This window comes from Salvia miltiorrhiza, unplaced genomic scaffold (assembly GCF_028751815.1).
Source record: "Salvia miltiorrhiza cultivar Shanhuang (shh) unplaced genomic scaffold, IMPLAD_Smil_shh fragScaff_scaffold_173, whole genome shotgun sequence".
NCBI classification, from domain to species: Eukaryota; Viridiplantae; Streptophyta; class Magnoliopsida; order Lamiales; family Lamiaceae; genus Salvia; species Salvia miltiorrhiza.
In genome coordinates this window covers 554,689-575,304 of record NW_026651437.1, presented here as the reverse complement: position 1 = coordinate 575,304, position 20,616 = coordinate 554,689, and the positions used below count along the sequence as shown (strand labels likewise).

At 33.7% G+C, this 20,616-nt stretch overlaps 2 protein-coding genes across 4 annotated transcripts; both read right to left on the bottom strand.

Moving 5' to 3' along the window:
• Positions 1 to 2,839: 2,839 nt before the first annotated feature.
• LOC131002652 (uncharacterized) lies at positions 2,840 to 5,511 on the bottom strand. Its single transcript, XM_057929124.1, has 2 exons — positions 5,146 to 5,511; positions 2,840 to 3,283 (listed from the first exon to the last, which is right to left on the bottom strand). The coding sequence occupies exons 1-2, from the start codon at positions 5,291 to 5,293 to the stop codon at positions 3,000 to 3,002; spliced, it is 432 nt and encodes a 143-aa protein (XP_057785107.1). The 5' UTR covers positions 5,294 to 5,511; the 3' UTR covers positions 2,840 to 2,999.
• Positions 5,512 to 12,670: 7,159 nt separating this feature from the next.
• Positions 12,671 to 20,406, bottom strand: LOC131002661 (putative receptor-like protein kinase At3g47110). 3 transcript variants are annotated; one of them, XM_057929131.1, is made up of 7 exons: positions 19,028 to 20,406; positions 17,700 to 17,843; positions 17,096 to 17,314; positions 16,766 to 16,909; positions 13,640 to 15,628; positions 13,183 to 13,540; positions 12,671 to 12,896 (listed from the first exon to the last, which is right to left on the bottom strand). In XM_057929131.1, the coding sequence occupies exons 1-7, from the start codon at positions 20,010 to 20,012 to the stop codon at positions 12,890 to 12,892; spliced, it is 3,846 nt and encodes a 1,281-aa protein (XP_057785114.1). In that variant the 5' UTR covers positions 20,013 to 20,406; the 3' UTR covers positions 12,671 to 12,889. The 3 variants fall into 3 exon arrangements, with proteins under 3 accessions (XP_057785114.1, XP_057785115.1, XP_057785113.1); XM_057929132.1 differs by lacking the exon at positions 12,671 to 12,896 and having other exon boundaries at positions 12,956 to 13,540; positions 19,028 to 19,254; positions 19,535 to 19,948; XM_057929130.1 differs by lacking the exon at positions 12,671 to 12,896 and having other exon boundaries at positions 12,956 to 13,540.
• Positions 20,407 to 20,616: the final 210 nt, after the last annotated feature.

The window sequence follows — 20,616 nt, the reverse complement described above, 5'->3', positions numbered from 1 at the left end:
ATATATAAACTATTTCATATGCTATAGTAATAAAAATAACATAAAATAATTATAAATGATGACATAAAATGATTCCCGTCAAATTTCGACGGGTTTGACGCTAGTGTTGCTTATATTATATAATAGGAAGACTTCTTTCTACAAGATAAATTAGGTATTTAATTAGTGGAATCTAAGTATATGGGAATAAAGAAAATAAAAATCAACACATTGCTATATTTTTTGTGGAACAAAGGCATTTAACGAAGTCAAACTCGAATCACCATTTTATATTTCTATTTTTAAAAATTACCATTTCTGGAAAAATAAAAATAAATACATCTTACTAATTGACTAAAATATATTGATGCAATCGAGACTGAATAATGGTAAATTTGGAGGCTTTACCCTTAAAGATTGAAGGTTTGTTTTGCACTTTTATAGTAATTTTTTACATTGCTATTGGAAGCTTTCATGCTGTTCAAGTTTTTATAGAAACGCTTCATTTGCTATATAGTCTATATGCATGCGTCCAAAAATGATACTACGATTGTACTTGCGTTGATCAAGTGATAAAATAATTAATGACTAAGGTCGAAGATCTTGAGGTCGAGTCCATCGTGATGCGGTCTTTAAATTTCTTTATTTAATATTATTAATTTATTAAAAAAATGATACCATGATTTGAATATTACTCTTTTCATCCCTCCAAACATGATTCGCTTTTGAATCGTCTCACTAAAAATAGTTCATTTCCACAAAAGATAATATTTAACTCTTGAAAAATTATGAGCTCGTTTCATATTTAATGGGACAAAGGGAATATATATTCTACAAAAATAAGCAATATGTTCAAAATATGAACAAGAGACTGAATGGGATACAATGAAAGTTCAGGTAAATATGTTTTTACTAAATAATCTTCTTTTTCATTCGTAATATAACTTTCTCTCTGTAACTTTTACATGTTTTTTTAATAGATAATAATTTTTCATTACAAACTAAGATGTTTTTCCTCTACTATATCGAAAGTCCGAATGATTCTACGTGCATGAATAGGTGCGCGTGAATTATAATTATAAAAAACTCATATTCAAATAATATAAAAGCTAATAAAAAAATGTAAAAGCTGCTTTTAGTTTGAAAACAAGACAACAGTAACAGTTATTAAATTCGTTGGCATCTCCTTGGATAATGAAATAACGACAAATTAGAGCAGTCATTTTACATGCTAGTTTGAATTTTGTAAACTTTACAACCCTAAAGCCGTTTCTTGTTTTGACTCAACTATAAATTATTTGTACTATATTTGATTGATAATTATTTATGATGCCTGATTCAGATTCCAAACATTACACTATCAACATATGAGATGCTGGTCCCTAAAGTTTAAAAGTAAAATAGAATAAAATAACATATGAGATGTTGGGCTTCTATTTCGAATTTTAGCTGGCTAATTGGTACAAATGCTGGGATCCAAAAATAAAAATCATACCGTAATATACCCCACCCTCACGAGATCAGTAACTCTTTGGTATTCCTCATTTTATATGAGACAGTATCAACTTTCAATTCACAATTTTATCTAGTACCTTATAGGATTGCACAAAAGCTAATTAAACCGATCCAGTTCAATTTATATTAAAAAAAAAACATTATTTAAGTTTTAATGTATAATTATGGTATCGAAGTTGGCTGGCTAGGCATGAGTAATTATTTTTTTTAAAGTTTATTTATTGAATTTATATAAGATTAAAATTGTAATTTATTCATTTAATCTATGGTTATACCTTTTTTTTATCAATATAATACTTAACTTAGAATTTTATATATCTTACCTATCAAATACTTAATAAAAAATTAATTTCATATTTTTTATACTATTTATAGAGGATATTTATCTTAATTTAATTAATCACATCATTTGCAAGCATGGATAACACACCCTAATAATTGTGTGCGCGTGTTGGTCAAGTCGTAAAGGGTTAATGTCCAAGACTAAATGTCTTAAATTCGAGTCTCCTGTGGCGCGGTCTTTTAGTTTCTTTATTTAATACTGTTAATTTATATATAAAAAAAAAGGACTAGCAGTGGCTACACTGGTCAGTAGGCTGGGCCTTTGTAGTGTGGGACGAATGACTATTGAGGCCTGGTTAGCCTGCAAAATGAGCCCAACTATAAGGTTGTTTGTACAAATAAAAATTTCTCAAACTAATCAATCATACAGGATGCATCCTTGAATAGTAATAATAATACATCACATAGATTTGTTTTATTAAGTTTTATGATCTACTCCATCCGTCCATGATAAAACTTCATAAGAGGGGGTGAAACGAGTTTTAAGATAAAGTTGTTGCGTGTATTAAGAGTGATGAAAAAATGTTATAATTAATATTGAAAGTGGTGAAAATGTAAAAAATAAGAGTAAATGAGGTATTATAAGTGGTGAAGTATAATATAAAAATATAATAATAAGTTTCTTTGTGAATGGACGACGGGAGTAACTAAGAAAGTCTTCGAATAATACGCAAAACAAAAACCTTTAGTTTGCTTTAATATTCTAACTAGTGCAAATTACTCAGTATATCATTTCGTTTCATATAATCATTGTTCATCCCAAAATCATTAGTACATCTTATATTGCGGATATGTTATAAAAAACATTTTTATTTATAAACAGAGTTAATAGAGGAGAGAAATTTATAGTGCAATGTTGCTAAATTTTTTTTTCAAATATTATTACAAACTTCAACCTTAACAAAGTTAATTCAAAACTCGTACAATGTTTTTTGTGTTAATTACTTGTAGCAAGATAAATGCAATAAATTGTGAACATTATTGGTTCATAGATGAAGCAGCATAAACCAACAAGCAGATAAATTGGCCAGTAAAATTGCGCTCAAACATTCAGTCTTGGTTGTGAAAATCACAGTTTGGCATGTGGTTATATATCTATATAATTATATTCCATACATATACATACAACTCCCATACCATCTTTCTTGCATAATGCCCCATTCCTAAATGCAGTATACAGGAGCTTTGACAGGACGATAAACGAAGGGTCTCACGGCGTGAGAATAGCCAGAGGGGTGGTCGTAACTGAACTTCACGCCCACGCTTCCATCTCCCAGATGCGTGCAGTGGCTGTGGAAGCTGCTGATCGGCCTTGCCAGACAGGCATCCCAACGCTCACTCTCTGGCATCGTCTCAGCCACCGTGTACATCCCATTTGCATTTGCGAATGCCTGGTAGTTCAGGACTTCCCCAGACTTTGTTATGCAGAGCACTGCCACCTCAGCACCTGCACATGGAAAACTCAGGATAACACGACCTAAAGATTTGCTTTTCCGTTGAATGCTAACCGGGCAGATGGAAACAAACAAGGTTAAACATCCTATATTAGAAAGTAAAAGAGAGCAATGCAATTCATCTTAAGCTCTACCAGGTTGTTGATTCAACTTGGTAAGCAATGAAAGAAGTACGAGCAGATTGAAATAAATTGTCCAAGCCAAGTTAAACATAATTCTGGTAGGCATAGAGCATTCTATCCTTATAGAACAAGTCTATCTTGGAACCAATGTATTTTCCATAGAAGAGTGAAGAAGCAATCATATCCTCATTTTGCCCCCTATTGTTCGACAGTTCAAATTCTTTGACAGATGGATAGTAGGGGGCGGGAATGATTCAAACCCTTAAATTCCTTCCCAGTAGAAACCGACATTCTCTCTTCTAGAGAAAACTTATTATGATGAGTTGATGACACCATCATGTGTTCAGCTACCTAACTGGTACACAATTCCGCTTCCCATGAAAAACCAACAATATACTATTAGCATTTTGTTCCTTCTCCTGCTATTTTTAATGAAACTTGAGACAAAGCAATCCTTCATGAAAGATCTCAACAAACATGATTGATAGGCAGTTACTTGAGACAAACTTGGGATTTGTTTAACATGGATAAAATGAGAATCATGAACTTATCATGTCAATCTAACAATTGCAGATTCAACAGAAGCAAACTTCTAAGGGGGCATTTACTTTTCATGATTGATAAGATACATGATTAAGTATTTTCATCCTCATTACTATGATTTCTCCAATCCCACCCTTTTAATGGGATATGAATCAAGCACAAGTAGTTCAAATTATAGGATTTATGAAGGGCCTTGGGATATCCCAAAGTTTCAATCTATCTCAGACTCTCAGTAAACAATGGATTAACATATAGTACTATTTTTATATATCTAAGCTAATCCTTCAGGGGCGTTTACTTTGAGTGATAAGATAGACGGATAAAAATAAGCCAAGCTAATCTACCATTTACTTTGAAGGGTTGATTAATTTTGAACTTGTATAACCATCTTATCCTTCAGATATTCAATTCTATGTTTTATCAATCAATCATATGATTCATATCACTCAGGGGCGTTTACTTTTGAGAATTAGCCTTGATAGATAAAAATAATAAGGCTAATCCCTTGTTAACTTAGATGGATTGAAACTTTATGATATTCCAAGGCCCTTGATTATTTTTTATCATTTAAGCTAGTTTTGCTTGATTCTTATCTATCTCATCCATCAAATCAAACGCTCCTCAAGTGCGCAACCCTAACATGGCCTCATAAATAGTCACACTACGTATTAAACTAGACGATGATGGACTCGTTTTCACAATAGCACGTAGAAAGGGCGAAATGTAACTCCATCAATATTCCAAGGGAAGCACATTTGAAGTGAAGATAAATGAATCATCATTAGATCATGACCTCAAATTTCTGATAATTAGCACTAACACAAGTCACTAATATACAATAGTTCATTCCAAATCTTTGAGATTAGTATTAAGAACAGTCATTAACAAAGTAACTTCAGCAACTATACATCCGAGCTATCAACAAATCATTCTCACAAAATACCGAGAATCACATCGTATTATCTCACACGAAAAACCAGATCATAGTATCACAATCACAATAATTGTAACTCTAGGGAAACCTAATTAAAAACATATTCTGATTTTTTCTCATCCAATCAACTAACAACATTATATAGTTAGCTCGCCGAAAAATTCAATCACCATTAAATACCTAAATAAACAGGGAAAATGAAACATTCAAAATTCAAAGTAGAAGAATAAATCTGAAATTGGCAATTGGGGCTTGCCTGCTAAAACGTGATCTTCGGGGCCGATGGAGGAGTCGGCGCACACGTCGCATACCACTCTGCCGTGGATTTCGCCGGTCCATGACTTCACTCCTTCTGCCATCAAAATGACCATAAAAACCACCGCAATCAGAAGCTTCGACACCATTTTGGAAATTAGCGCAAGAGCGAAGCATTCGCGTAAGCTAGTCGCCGACAGACGAAAAGCCCCACTGCATAGAGCTATTTAAGTGATGATTCGATCCTAACAAATTAATTCATTCCATCTAATTGAAGGAATTTTATGAACAGTTGATTTTGGGATTGGAAATTTGACAAAAGTAATTATCAAATCTATACCCATTTTGTTCGCTTATTTTTTAACATAGCAAGTTACGAGTACAATTATATATAGGCTAAAGGTCACTTTTGGTCCTATCCTTAGCTAATTCTAAAAAAAAATCTCAATTTAATGATAATATCAAAATGATATCTAACTTATCACAAAAATATCATCTGTGTCCTATTAAACAGGGACGTACCTGTGTTTAAATTTAAAAATAGGCCCTTCGTTGAAAATAGAGAAAAGAGGAGAAGAAAAGATAATAGCGTAGACAGCGTAAAGAATAAAGAGAATAAATTTGCAGGAGTATATTATTATGAAGACTAAATGCCTCTATTTATAGGAGATACAAAGCTAGGGTTAGGGTTTAGGGTTAGGTCATTAAGTAGGAAAATATATATATTATATATATTTACAACACTCCCCCTTAAATGACTAACCCTAAAAATATGATGCCTCATTAAAACCTTACTAAGAAAAATTCAATGGAACAAAAACCTAATCTAAGGAAAAAGAGTACAGCTGCTCCCCTGAAATGATCATTGTATATCTTTGAGTCGATGCATGCCAATCTTGTGTACTAACTTTCTAAAAGTCGATGTTGGTAACGCCTTTGTGAATAAGTCCGTCATATTATCGCTTGATCGAATCTTCATGTATCCTTTGAGTTGCATGCAATTTGACGCCAAAGAAACTCCTCATTTGATGTTAGAGTCTAGATGTTCATGTCTCGTTAAAAACCTCTCCGTAAAAACCCTATGGGAAAAATTTGGTAGAGGAAAAAAGTATAAGACATATATTTACTCATATATTACACTAATTGCCTCGTTAAAAACCTTAACTAAGAAAATCTCACAGGAAAATACTTAGTAAAGAAAAAGAGTACTACCATTTGGCCTTCAGGGCCATTAGTCTTCAAAGTCTAATTTTCGAAACTATTTAAAACATCCTTCTCCCCCTCAATATAACAATCTTGAAAGTTTTTAATGTAATTTTCGGAATTAAATAAATTATCAACATCAACGGTCAACCACCAATTTTGAATTTTGATTTCTTTCATAACATAGACCAATCGTAATATGCTTTGAATATAACCAATAATATGGTTAGTATCATTTAAAATTCTCCTTCTTGGAGAAACATTAAATCTTGCTAGCAAGTCAACTTCGAATTGTATATCATGCATGATAAAAGTAGTGCTTCAATAGCACACAAGTAAGGAACTTCGGGTCCTAAATAATTTCGTTAATTTCTTTTGGTCTAGGTGAGTCTTTATCAACTTCAAGTGATAGAATAATCATTTGATAGCTAAAAGGATGTGATATTATTTAAAATCTTATTTGGATAGGTCGACTAATATATATAAAATATAGTCGATTGGTTTGAAATAAACCATCGGGGAGATTCTCGATCTTCGGCTCAAGATAATACTTAGTTTTTCAAAACTCATCTTTAAACATAAGTTAACTTCCTCAAGTTTTGAGTACTCATAAATATTATTTCTTCATGAAGAATTCACTTAGTTATTTACGGACTTTCACATATATATTTATATTTTAAAGACCTATATAATAATACAGCCATAACGTCCATAAATTTGATATTTATATCAATTATTACTACCATAAAATGTTATATAAATAACGAAACATAATGCCATCTATAACATGAGAATGTATATGAGAATCTCAATTCCTTGAGCTACTAACTTCGCTTAATTATTTTCATTTAAAAAGTTCGGTTGTGCCTCATTGCTTACTTCTATGTTTTTCAGTGCTTCTAGCACACTAATATAATTTATTTTGGATCCAAATAATCTAGCAATTTGTTGAGGCAAAAGTATTGTCGACAACTATGATTTTTCTATTATGATTCTCACATATTCACAAAGTTCATGGCAACTTTAGTAAAACCAAATCTTCACCATTTCCCATAATATCTGGTCGAGTTGTTTAATAATCCCAATATTACGATAATTTAGTGCACGTGCAAAATATATTGGGATTATCATCTTCAGGACGATCCTCTTCATGAGGTTTCAGAATGATTTGAGTTCTTTATTTAATTTTGTAATCCGCAGATACTTTATCTTGGGCACTAATAGGTCGTTTACGCTTCTGGCGTTAATAAGAATTAAATCAATTTTGTCTTTCGTGGACTTCAATTATTTGTGGTGCAATATGACATGTATATGAGATTTCACTCCTTTGGTAGTCAATAATAACTTGTTGAACTTCTAGTTCATTAATGCATGAATCTAACATAATTAATCCAACGAGAAATTTACGGCATTGTACAATTCATCATTCATATCTCCCCCTAATGCCGAAAAAAAAATTAAGTTGGATAAATCAAAGTATCAATATATGAATTGATCCTCAATTATTGGCTCTATATATGTATTTTTCATAAAGTATACACATAATTTTCATAGAGCTATGAGTGCATTTGAATGGTGATAATTTTGGCCGAAAATTAGGCATTTTTTTGTAGTGACACATTGCTCCTTGGCAGAGTAATGTCGATCTTCACTCGATAACAAAACAAGCGTCGCAATGCAAGTCAAAATCAGTGCTTTAAACTCTCTATAACTACAGGAAACAATTTTCAAATAGTGTGCTACAATGCTCGTCGTAAGTAATATTCTAGTTCCTTAACAAATAGTGTGCTTTACTACACTTGATATATACTCCCTCTGTCCCACTTCAATTGGCACTTTTGAGTTGGGTACGAAAATTAAGAATAAATGGCTAAGAGTGTAAAGTAGGTAGGATCCACTTATTTTATGTGAGTAGAGAAAGTAGGAACCACGTACTATTTTAGGAAAGTGTATTAAAGTGGGACAAACAAAAAAGACAAGTGTGACAATTGAAGTGGGACGGAGAGAGTATATCTCTATACTTGTTAGTAATGTTTCATTTTAAACATGAAAATGAGATAGTAAACCAAGTATTACAACAAAAAATAGAACTATTTTTGTGTGAAAATAATACTAATATTACTATGTGAGTTCACATAAGTAATTAGGTAATAATTTTTTGTCTATTAATTTTGAATAGTCCTAATATATACAAGAGTGGATTTTGAAAATAGCCAATTTCTTTTAGTAAAATTTAAAAATTACCCATTAAAATAAAAATTTTAAAAAATACCCACACTTACCATTTTATCCTTTAGCCTTAAATTTTAAAAAAAAATTACCCCCCTGCGGCCCTCCCCCCCAACACCCCCAAGCCAACATTTTTTTTTCTTTTTACTCCCCCTGCAATAGCACCCCCATACACCCCCCACCCCCCAACCACCCACCCCAAGCCATAAAAAAAATATTCCCCCTGCCCTGTTCTACCCCCAGACCCTCGACCCCACCTACTCCTCCCCCCCCCACCAATTTTTTTTTACTCCCCTGCCCTGGTCTACCCCCCAGAACCTCGACCCCACCCACCCCCCTCCCCCCCCAAATTTTTTTTCCTCCCACTGCCCTATCTACCCCCGACCCCACCCCCACCCCCACCCCCGACCACCCACCCCAAGCCATTTTTTTACTATTCCCCTGCCCTGCCCCACCCCCCCGAACTACCCACCCTCAAGCCAATTTTTTTTTTTACCCAACCCCTGCCTTGCCCTCCCCCCGAAAAAAAAATCAAGTCTTAAAATTCAAATTCGCGACTATTTGAATTCACAACTAGCAATAGAGTTGATTGTGGATTCAAGATTTAAAACTCGAATTCACAACTAACACTAGCAATTCAGTCGTGAATTTATCAAACTGGTTATGAAATCGAGTTTTAAAACTAGAAAAAAAAAACTCAAATTCACAACGAACACTATCAATTCAGTTGTGAATTCATTGAATTGGTTATGAATTCTAGTTTTAGTTTTGAATTCATATATCTGATTATGAATTCAAGAATATTAAGTTGTGAATTCTCGAATTCACAACCAAAACAACTAGTTGTGAATTTGAGTTTTTTTTGTTGTAATTTCACAACCAGTAGAATTCACAACCAAAATTTAATTCACAATCAGAATTTTTTGGTTGTGAATTCACAACCAATCGAATTCACAACCAAAATTTAATTCACAACAGGAATTTTTTTGTTGTGAATTCACAAGTTGTGAATTCGAGCTTTTTTTGTTGTAAATTCACAACCAGTTGAATTCACAACAAGATTTTTTTGGTTGTGAATTCACAAAAAGTTAAATTCACAACCAAAATTTAATTCACAACCCTAAACTCACTCTAAATCTTAAACCCAAAACAGTCGAATTCACAATCAAAATTTAATTCACAACCCTAAACCCTAAACAGTCGAATTCACAACCATAATTTAATTCACAATCGGAATTTATTTTGATTGCATGTGAATTCAAGTAGTTTTAAAGTTTGAATTCACAAAAAAAAATTGGCTTTGGGGTGGGGGATCGGGCATGGGGAGGAGAAGTAAAAAAAAAAAATTGGCTTGGGGTGGGTGGTCGGGGGAGGGGGTGGGGTCAGGGGCAGGAAGGGAGTAAAAAAAAATTTGGCTTGCGGGTGGCGGGGGTGGGGGGTGGGGTAGGTGGGGTCTGGGGGGGTAGAACAGGCAGGGAGAGTAAAAAAATTTATTTATTTTTTTGGTAGGGGGGTGGGTGGGTGGGTGTAGGTGGGGTCGGGGGTCTAGGGGGTAGACCAGGGCAGGGAGAGTAAATTTTTTTTTTGGCTTGGGAGAGAGGGGGGTCGCGGTGGGGTGGGCAGGGCAGGGGTAGTGATTTTTTATTTATTTATTTATTTTAAATTTTAATCTTAAGGGTAGTTTAGTCATTTAACACAAAAAATGGGGTTTTTTTTTTGCAAAATGTGAATATTTTTCTAAGTTTTTATTTAAGTTGGTAAATTTTAATTTTACTAAAAAAAAAGTTGGTACTCTCATATATTAACTCTATATACAATCTGTTACTCCCCTACTTTTCAACCGGAGTATTTATTTTCATCAAATTAACAAATGAAATAAAATATGACCAACTTTTTACTGCTAAATATCAAAGTTAAAAAAAGATATTTGTATATTTCTATGAATTGCAACCTTCATCATTGTAACACCCCTACTTTTCCTAATAGGATTACATGAGAATATTTGAATTTAGAATATTATTTTAAATCGATTCTTGCCAAGAGAAAAATTTTAGAAAAGTATTTTTAATTCAAACGAAAGATTTTATCAAGATTTTACAAGAAAATATTTTCTTTGTCCCACGAAACATGACACAGTTTCCTTTTTGGTTTGTCCCACGAAGCTTGACCTGTTTCTAAATGGCAAAAAATTACCCTTTATTCACATTTTCACTTTTTCACCTACCACACTTAATACACAAAATACCAATTTCTTAATTCACGTGCCGAAAAGAACTGTATCATGCTTCATGGGTCGGAGGCAGTACAAATTATTAAAGTTTCGAGCAAATCGAATATTTCTTGATTTGCTTATTAATTCAAAAATCAATGTGTGATTATGGAATTTATTTCCTATGCGAATTTTCTTTTCAAGCGTCTTGATACAAAAACTGTTTGAGTCTTACATGATAATTTTTAGTGTTTGGACTTTAGTTGGGTTGAAAATTTTTAGAAAGCCCACTTCTTTATCCAAACAGCCAGCCCAATAATTTGACATATTCAATAGATATATTATAAGATGAGAAATGCAAAAACTTGGGCGGATAAAATTGATACTGTGACGCCCAGGACGAAGTATGGAGTGATCGCCGGTGTAAAGATGCACAGATAAGGAGCGGCTCCGATTAAGACTTCCAAGCGGAGGGGCGCAGGGATGAACTGAAACACACCCGAATGAGAGGGATTATGAGAATATGTAGGTATGAGACTGCATATTCGAGGAGAACTTAAAGGATTTGATAGGTGCTACTCATATCAACAAGATGCATCTTATTTTCTGGTGCCCATGTGAAAGAAACTCCAAGATTAAACGTGGTTGGATTGAAGCAATTTCAGGATGGGTGACCCTCTGAGAATTTTCTCAGGGAGCGTTGGTGGACGTCGTATACCACCAAATAATTCCTGCAGAATTATCAAAATAAATTAGTATCGTGATAAGCAGGGTCGATCCCACAGAGAGCGGATAAAACCATTCAATTCCCTAAATCTATAAAATCGGTGATGCCACCACGCCTTAAATTGAGAAAAATATTATAATTAACTAAGAATGCAATAAATCAAATAAAAACTATTCTTGAAATAAATCAATAAAAAGGTAATTCGGCTCAAATAAATCCACACTAATTCAAAGCTCTGATCATCGACGCAAAGATTAATTAATCCCTATCAACCAACCAGTTATAGGATACCGTGAAACGCAATGGACGTACCCCAATTCCTACTTACTGTGTCGATAAACAGCTGGAGACGCCAGACCTGCTTATTTCCCTTATTAAAATATAACCTAGCTGGATACACCAGTCTTAGATTTAATATTCTAATAGCATTAAGACGAAGGAACCCAATTTATATCAATTATCCTAGATACGCTAGTAATAATTAATAGACCAATTTATTCCTACTACGAACACGGTAGTTTTATCACTAATCAGCCCAATTCCAACAATTACGGATTGAAGGTGCTAATTGACTGTAATCCAATTAAACCTAAGTTGGCCAGACTTAAATAAAATCAGAATTATCTTTAAACCCTAGGAATAAATCGAAATCAATAGGAACCAATTTTATGCTCAATTAGATCTCACAGATTAATAAATTAGTGCTTCATTATTCTCGTCGAATTAAAAATTTAGTTACTCATACTTAAAATAAGAACAATCAAATAAATAAAAATAAACATAAGAATAATCGAACAAATTAAATTGAAAGCAATAAAGTCACCACTTGAAATAACAATAAAACTCGTCTGCTCCAAAAATCGATTCCAGCCGCCAATATCAAGTAACAAAGTAAAAAAATAAAACAAAGAGATTCTAATGCTAAAAAACGTGCAGAATGAATTGCATGGGAATAAAAGTATATCCAAGAAAGTCAACTACTCCTAATTAACTAAACATGCGGCTGAATCATATGGAAAAGGAAGATGACCTAATTCAAATACTATCTATGCCTAGGAAATATATAAGTATCAAAAAGTGTCCCTAAAGAAAACTTAAACTAACCTATTTATAATACTCCTAGTTTGCGGCTGTCCAAACTAAAACAAACATTAGAGATTAAAAATCCCTAGTAGCCGTTCATTACCCAAGCATGGGCTTCTCGGGCCTTACAAACAAAGCCTTAAAATTTAATTAAATAAGAGTTTTGGGCTAAATAAATGTATAATAATTAATCTAAGCTCAATCTCTAATCCTCTCTTCAAAAGCCCACGAACTTCATCCAAAACTCAACTTCTTCCGATTTCTTCTATCCACAAGATCATCTCCAAATTTCGCTCAATTCCTACATCCAAAATACCACAAATTATGTAAAATCATATAAAATCATAGCAAAACACACACTAACTAAGTAACTAAAATACACACATCAAGCGCGCGAGTGAGGATACAAAACACGCTAGAAAAGTCTGGAGCCGGGCTATTACAATCATACTTATCCAATATATCAATACATCTTTACACTGATAAGTTTTGCAACAGAAAACTTTCAGAATGGATGCTATGAAACAAACATCAAATTCCATTATTGTGAATCTATACTAATAGAGAAAGCATATCATGGACGACACCTTTCTATAGCTGATAGCAATGTTGCATAGATCTTGTGCAGAGTAGCCGCGGCTTCATTCATGTTGATTCTTTCATCCGCTGAAACAGCTAAACACTTCATTGCCAATTCAAATATTGACAAGACGCATTGCTCTTTTGCAGAGAAATGTGGATCTTCTTCCCTTGATAACAACGTAGGTGCCACAATTTCAATTGCTGCATTTTGCTCTGTTAATGCTTCACTTACCCACTCTTTTAAACTCTTTTCTTCATTGAATATAGCATTTGTTGGCTTCTTTCCTGTGAACATCTCCAGCAACAGTATCCCAAAACTGTATACATCCCCATTTGTCGACACTTTCCCATCCATTCCAAACTCTAATTTTGTACGATATATATTAGTTCATCATTTTGTCAGTATTAGATACAAATATTGAAAACTTTAGGAAAATAATATGATGGAAAATGATTCATCACCTGGTGCAGCATAACCAATTGTTGCCAATGTTTGTGTTTGAATGACAGTTTCCCCTTGATCGAAAAGTTTTGCAATACCAAAATCAGCAAGATGAGCAACCATGTCTTGATCAAGCAACACATTACTTGGCTTTACATCACAATGAACAACTGGGAAAGTATGGCCATGATGAAGATATTCCAAGGCTAATGCAACATCTATCACTATCTTTAGTCTTTGTATAAGATCCAGATGACACATGTTGGAATGTACCCATTTATCTAAGCTCCCATTTGCCATGTATGTGAGAATCAATGCTTTAAACTCTGTATTACTACAACATCCAATAACTCGAACTAAGTTTCTGTGTCGAATGTTGCTCAATATAGTCGTTTCAACATCAAAACTCCTTGCTGCTCCTTGTAATTGCAAGTTGAACACTTTTACTGCAACTTTTAACCCATCAAAAAGTGTTGCTTCGAACACAGAACTAAAACTCCCTCTTCCAAGTAGGTTGGTCTCACTAAAACAACTTGTTCCTCGTTCCAATTCAATGTAAGAAATTCTTCTGCATTCAGTAACTGGTGGTGAAATATAAGGGACGAGTGCTACTTTTTTCTGTTTACGAATCCTTGTGAGCACGAGCATGACAATCACCACAATGACAGCTAAAATCACTGAGAACACCATGAATTTCGTTAACCTTGGTCTATGATGATTTTCTAGGCAGGGTGGAACTTGAAATGTTCCTGAACCACAAAGAGCTAAGTTGTGGGAAAAAGATTGAGCAGTGAAGTTACAAAAACAACCCCCATCTGGAATTTCCCCCTCCAATTTGTTGTTGGAAACATTAAAATTGTCAAGGAAGTGGAGGTCTTCTAAGGACTTGGGTATGGATCCGGAAAGATTATTGTAAGATAAATCCAATGTTATCAAACCTTTAACCTTTCCCAAGGATTGAGGAATGGATCCGGCAAACAAATTATTTGATAAGTTCAAAAATTCTAATGATTGGCAACCATCAATTAAGCTGGGAATAACGCCTGAAAATTGATTAGATGACAAATCTAAAGAGATGCTTACCTTAAACTTTCCAAGCTCAGATGACAATCGGCCATTGAATGAATTGGAGGACAAGTTCAAAACTAGAAGGTATGTAAGAGTCCAGAAGTTGGGAGGGATAGTGGAATTCAATTGGTTGGAGCCTAAGTAGATCTCTCTCAAGGATTTGACTTCACCCAAGCATTCAGGTATTGGACCTACGAGCTTATTACATGCAAGGCTTAACACCCCCAAATGATTCATTCGACAAAAATCATTAGGGATAGACCCTACCAATTTATTGCCACTAAGATCTAATCTTTGGAGTTGCTTTAGATTCCCAATTGTTGGTGGAATGGGTCCACTGATCAGATGATTCTCATACAAATATAACTCTAACAAACTGCTTAAGTTTCCAATTTCAGAAGGAATGACACCCATGATGTTGCAGTTTGATGCCCAAATGGTCTCAAGAGAAGAAGAAAAGTTCCCAATTGAAGCTGGTAGGACACCATTCAATGGATTATCTGATACAACCAAATGCTCCAAATTTGTACAATTAGATAATGAAGAGAGAAATGTCAATTCCTGAGTTGGGGATTCGGCTCCACTCATATTGTTTCCTTTAAGGTTAAGAACTTGTAGGAGTTTCAAGTTACCAAAGTTTGGTATGGAACCACTAAATGAGTTCTTGCTTATTTCCAAGTTGGTAAGTTTAGAAGCATTGGCTATAGAGATTGGAATTGGGCCATTGAGTTTGTTGTTACTCAAAAGAAGCAATTCAAGATTCACAAGTGAACGGCCTATGTCTGCAGGAAGAGTACCTGAAAACTCATTGAATGAAAATTCTAATATCTTCAAGGTTGAAATGTTGAATATGGAATCTGGGATGGAGCCATATAAGGAATTGTTGAACACATCAAAAATCTCAAGCATTGGTAGAGTACCAATCTCTTGTGGTAATTGACCTGCCGTGCATATATATAGACAAATGATTCAGTAAAAATGACTAAATAATGTGGTGAGAAATGGAAATGACTGGATTGTGAAAAAAGAGAATAACAAATAAATGCAATAAATCATATTGTAACACATGAAGAGTCGTATTTAGTTAATGTGTTGCATTGCCTTATTCATTAATTTTATTAATTTATTCATTATTCTCATTTCTCACTAAAAATAATTAATCTTACTGTTTAAGTACTCTTTTATGATAAAAACATTATTTGGATTAAGTCAGCTCACGACTAGTGTGCTAATCTTAAATCACCTAAAAAGTCCGCTATTATACAAACTTACAAGTTCTATCTCCAAGAAAGGAAAAGTTGCTAACTGATGTTCTCCTCATACACCAGTACATACTCACTCGAGGCATCAGTTCCAAAATCAAGATTTCATTTAGCACGAAATTGACTGGCTTTAGAAATTTTAGAAACCCTAGCCCTTATAAATTTCAATACCATGCCAATTTCGAGTTGGCCGAAATCTTGATTTTAGGTAAATTCAACAATCATCAAAGTTAGTATATTTATTAACCAATTTTGTAAAGTATGAAAAAATACAAAAAAAAAAAAAAACACTAATAGTTTATAAATTTATACAACCAATTAACTCAATTTAAATAGAACTCCTGTAATTCACAAACACAATTGCAGATATTATGTCAGTTTAAAAGATGTTCCAATATAGTATTTTTTCTTTAACGGGATATATTTGCTAAAGAATTTTAGTCATTGTAACAAAATGTTAATAGTGCATATATAGTTGCAGAAAAAAAGAGATGTTGACTGCTATGAAATCTAATTTAGCGTCAATGCACAGGTTGAATAAACAATGTGACGAAATCATAAATCATGCTCCCTCTGTCACTTATAAAATATGAATAGTTAATTACGACACGTGTTTTAATAAAAAATGTTTAGAATATTGACAGTGAAAAAATGGTCCCACATTAAGGGTATTATTAAATAAATTGTGGATAAATAATGTAAGTTACAAGGATAAATTTGTGAAAATAGAGTATGCATAAATTTGAGGTACGTACCAAAAAAGAAATACTATATGTATAAATATAGGGGAGGGATCGGAAGGAGTAGTATATATACCTGTGAAATGGTTATACCCAAAGTACAACTCTCTAAGCATGCTGAAATTTCCCATTTCACGTGGGACGCTGCCACTGAGATTGTTGTAGTCTAAATCCAATATCTCAAGATGTTTGCATTTCCATATATTTGGTGGAATTTTCCCTTCAAGTAGGTTCCGAGAGAGATTAAGTGTTTTCATGTTGGCATGCATTTCATAAATCACGATCAGTTTGATCCCAAATAAAAAGTAAAAAATAATACTTGCATGTTTTAATATAAGCAAGTTTGATATCTTTGCAAACAATGCTAAAATATCGGAGATAGACGTACAAAGTGATGTGTGTATACCTTGGAAATCATTTACATCCAGGTACAACTCTCTAAGCATGCTCAAACTCCCAATTTCACTTGGGATATTTCCACTGAAATGATTTCTGGATAATACCATGATCTGAAGGTGTTTGCATTTCCATATATTTAGTGGAATCTCCCCAGAAAGTTGGTTCCCCCAAAGATTAAGTGCTTCAATATTTGGGAGATTATCACACATATCACTTGGGAGTGAGCCTGATAATTGAGAGATTAATTAGTGAGTCTGAAAATTGAGAGATTAATTATCATACACATATATATAAAAACTGTTCATACTTAAGTATCATTAATTAGTTCTTAATTACAAAAACTGTTCATAATTAAGTAATAAATAAAGAGAAAAACAGAAAAGATAAAGAGTAGAAATGTATAAGTGAAAATTAGAGTGTGACACGAATGCACCTAATTTTTATGATACAAATATTAGCTACTAAGCCTCATGTCACTAATAGAAACATTTTTTTTTTTGTAGTGAAACATACATTGTTTTTTTTTATATATATAACAAAGTATATAGATAGATGCAGGTAGGAATGTAACTAATTAAACTTTGTTCTAGTACTTATGTTGAGATAATTACCCGATAGGCTGTTGTTGTGGAAGCCCAAGGATGTCAAATAAGACATGTTGAAAATGGAAGATGAAATATTTCCAGCTAGAGAGGCACTTGAAATGTCTAATATTTGTAGTCGTGAAAGATTCCCTATTTCTGGGGGAACTCCTCCTGAAGCAACATATAACCAAAATTCTACGACTAATAATTCCGATCGATGTGCGAAACAAAAATAAAGCCATGTGCAAAACAATAAAATTGGGCCCTTTACTATAATATATTAAATTGTTGGTGTATTCGTAAAAGTTATTTGACTTATTTTGTACCGACATTTCTCCATTCTCTCTACATTTGACATTCTCTATTGATCTCTTATATATATATATAGGGAAGTGCTAAAATAAAAATACTTCTTAAAATATAAAATATAAACAATTTTCAGTCCTTAGATCATCAAGATCTACAGTTGATTCGTAACCCTGTTGGATGAATTCGTGGTTCTGAGTTCGAATCCCAAAGGTAGCAAAAATTTATTTTTCACAATTCGTAACCCTGTTGGATAAATTCATACGTGTTCTACATAAAATTTGTACCATTGAAAAACGTTTTTATTTTTATTTTAAAAAGTGTTTTCACGGTAGTCCTTCCCTATATATATATATATATATATATATATATATATATAGGGAGATGTTCAAATAAGAACCACTAAATAAAATTAGAACGGAGAACCATTTTAAGCCATTCGATCATCAAGATCTACGGTGGATGCATCATCTTGGTGGATGAATGCAGATCCTGGGTTCGAATCCTGAAGGGAGCAAAATTTTTGTTATTTTCGGATGCATTAAATTTAATAGCGAATGCATTAATTTATATAGCAGATGCATTGATTTTAATGGTTCTTATGTTCTCACGATAAGTGTGGTTCTCATTATAACCACACCATATATATATATATATATATATATATATATATATATATATATATGGGTGCGCTCCAATGAGACCCTTATTTTTTGTGAGATGCTAAGTACAATAAATAAGACATATATACTAATGAACAAGACAATATATACCGATTAATAACGAAATGTAGAATATTTGGCTCCCTCCAGGATTCGAACCCTAATAAAAAATTCGCTCTTTAGGTACAATATCAGCCATATGATTGATAAAATAAACGCATGAGATCGTGTCTAAGATCTCACTAAAGATAGGTCTCATTGGAGCGCTCCCTATATATATATATAGCTCCCTTCAGGATTCGAACTCGAGTACAAATTTCCCCCTTCAGATAAATATCAGCCATAAGATATATTAAAAATATAGAAGTGAAAAGTGAATATTTATACCTTGGAAATTGTTTAGGCCCAGGTACAACTCTCTAAGCATGCTCAAACTCCCAATTTCACTTGGGATTTTTCCATGGAAATGATTGATGGATAATTGAAGGAGCTGAAGGCCTCTGCATTTCCATATGTTTTGTGGAATCTCCCCAGAAAGTTGGTTGCTGGAAACCGCAAGTACTTCCATATTTGGGAGATTATTACACATGTCTCTTGGGAGCCCACCTGATAGGCTATTATTCCTAATTTTAATTTCCATCATGGAAGACACATTGAATATACCATATGGTATTGACCCACTCAACTTATTATGGTTCAAGTATAATATTTGGAGGGATGAAAGATTTCCAATCTGGTGTGGAATATTCCCACTCAAATGGTTGTAGCTTATCCTCACTGCCTTGAGGGAAGAGCTATTACCAATCTCCTTTGGAATATTCCCACCCAATAAATTGAAACTCACATGTAAGACCTGCAGCTTGGAATTGTTGAACAAAGACGCAGGAATTGTACCTAAGAATGTGTTGTTGCAGAGATAGAGTTGCTCCAGTTGAGGCAAACTGCCCAACCATGTTGGTATTTCTCCGGTGAATGAATTCCCTCCCACATTCATCACCTTCAAACGCCGCAGTTTAGAGAGCTCAAATGGTAAGATCCCTCTCAACCTGTTGGAACCCACGTCCAAATATCTCAGAAACGATAAGTTTCCGAGATGTGGAGCAACACTTCCGGCAAGGTCGTATCCAGAGAGATTGAGGGCAGTGACGCGGCGGTGCTTGAGGCCGCACGTCACGCCAATCCAATTACAAACTGATGTATTTTTCGACCAATTGGTGCTCAAGATAGCGTCGGGGTCGGATATGATGGAGTTTTTGAAGGAAAGAAGGGCATCTTTGTCTGTCACAGAATTTAAGATTGCTGACCCCAAGCAAAGCGTAATGCTATTTAGCAACAAGATCAGAAGAGCAAAGGAAAACCAAAAAGTCTCCATTAATTTCTTACTTTGTGTTTTCTAAACGGATGCATGTTTTCATACATATATACATGTGGAATATTCAAGTGGGACCTTAATTAGAGTCGATTTTCATGTGTGCGGTACTGATACACATAATTTATCAAGATTTTATTATTAAGCAGATTAATTGTTAAAATTAAAAACAACTCAAACAAGATGTTCAATCAAATTCTTGCTGCACACATTTTTCTATTATTCAAAGAATACTTCTGTGTCACTGTCACTTTGGATTTTGGAATGTTAGAAATTTAAATGTAGGATAAAAAAAATATAAATATCAAATAATAGAATCACGCCATATGGCACGAGCAGTACGTGATTGACAGCTATAGTACTTCAAGTGATGGCGATAGGATCCCATGAAAAACACATAGCATAAATCCAAAGGTTAAAAAAAAGAAGAAGAAGGATCTCAAAGAAGTCCTAATTATTTGGAGATGTGAAATAGATTCATTCATTCGTGTCTTAATAGAATTTACTTTCTCCGTCCCATGGTAAGTGAGACCTTTTTTTTTGCACGAGAATTAAGAAAGGTATATTTTGTGTGTAGGTGAAAAAGTGAAAAGGTGTTTAAAGCCAA

Excerpts from the sequence above, each read along its gene's own strand:
- LOC131002652 (XM_057929124.1), bottom strand. The coding sequence starts at position 5,293 with ATGGTGTCGAAGCTTCTGATTGCGGTGGTTTTTATGGTCATTTTGATG. Across the intron at positions 3,284-5,145 it reads CGAAGATCACGTTTTAGCAG|GTGCTGAGGTGGCAGTGCTC; the intron begins GCAAGCCCCAAT and ends TTCCATGTGCAG.
- LOC131002661 (XM_057929130.1), bottom strand. The coding sequence starts at position 20,012 with ATGGAGACTTTTTGGTTTTCCTTTGCTCTTCTGATCTTGTTGCTAAAT. Across the intron at positions 16,910-17,095 it reads GGATGTAAATGATTTCCAAG|GGAAAATTCCACCAAATATA; the intron begins GTATACACACAT and ends ACCTACTTGAAG. Across the intron at positions 15,629-16,765 it reads TGGGTATAACCATTTCACAG|GTCAATTACCACAAGAGATT; the intron begins GTATATATACTA and ends TATGCACGGCAG.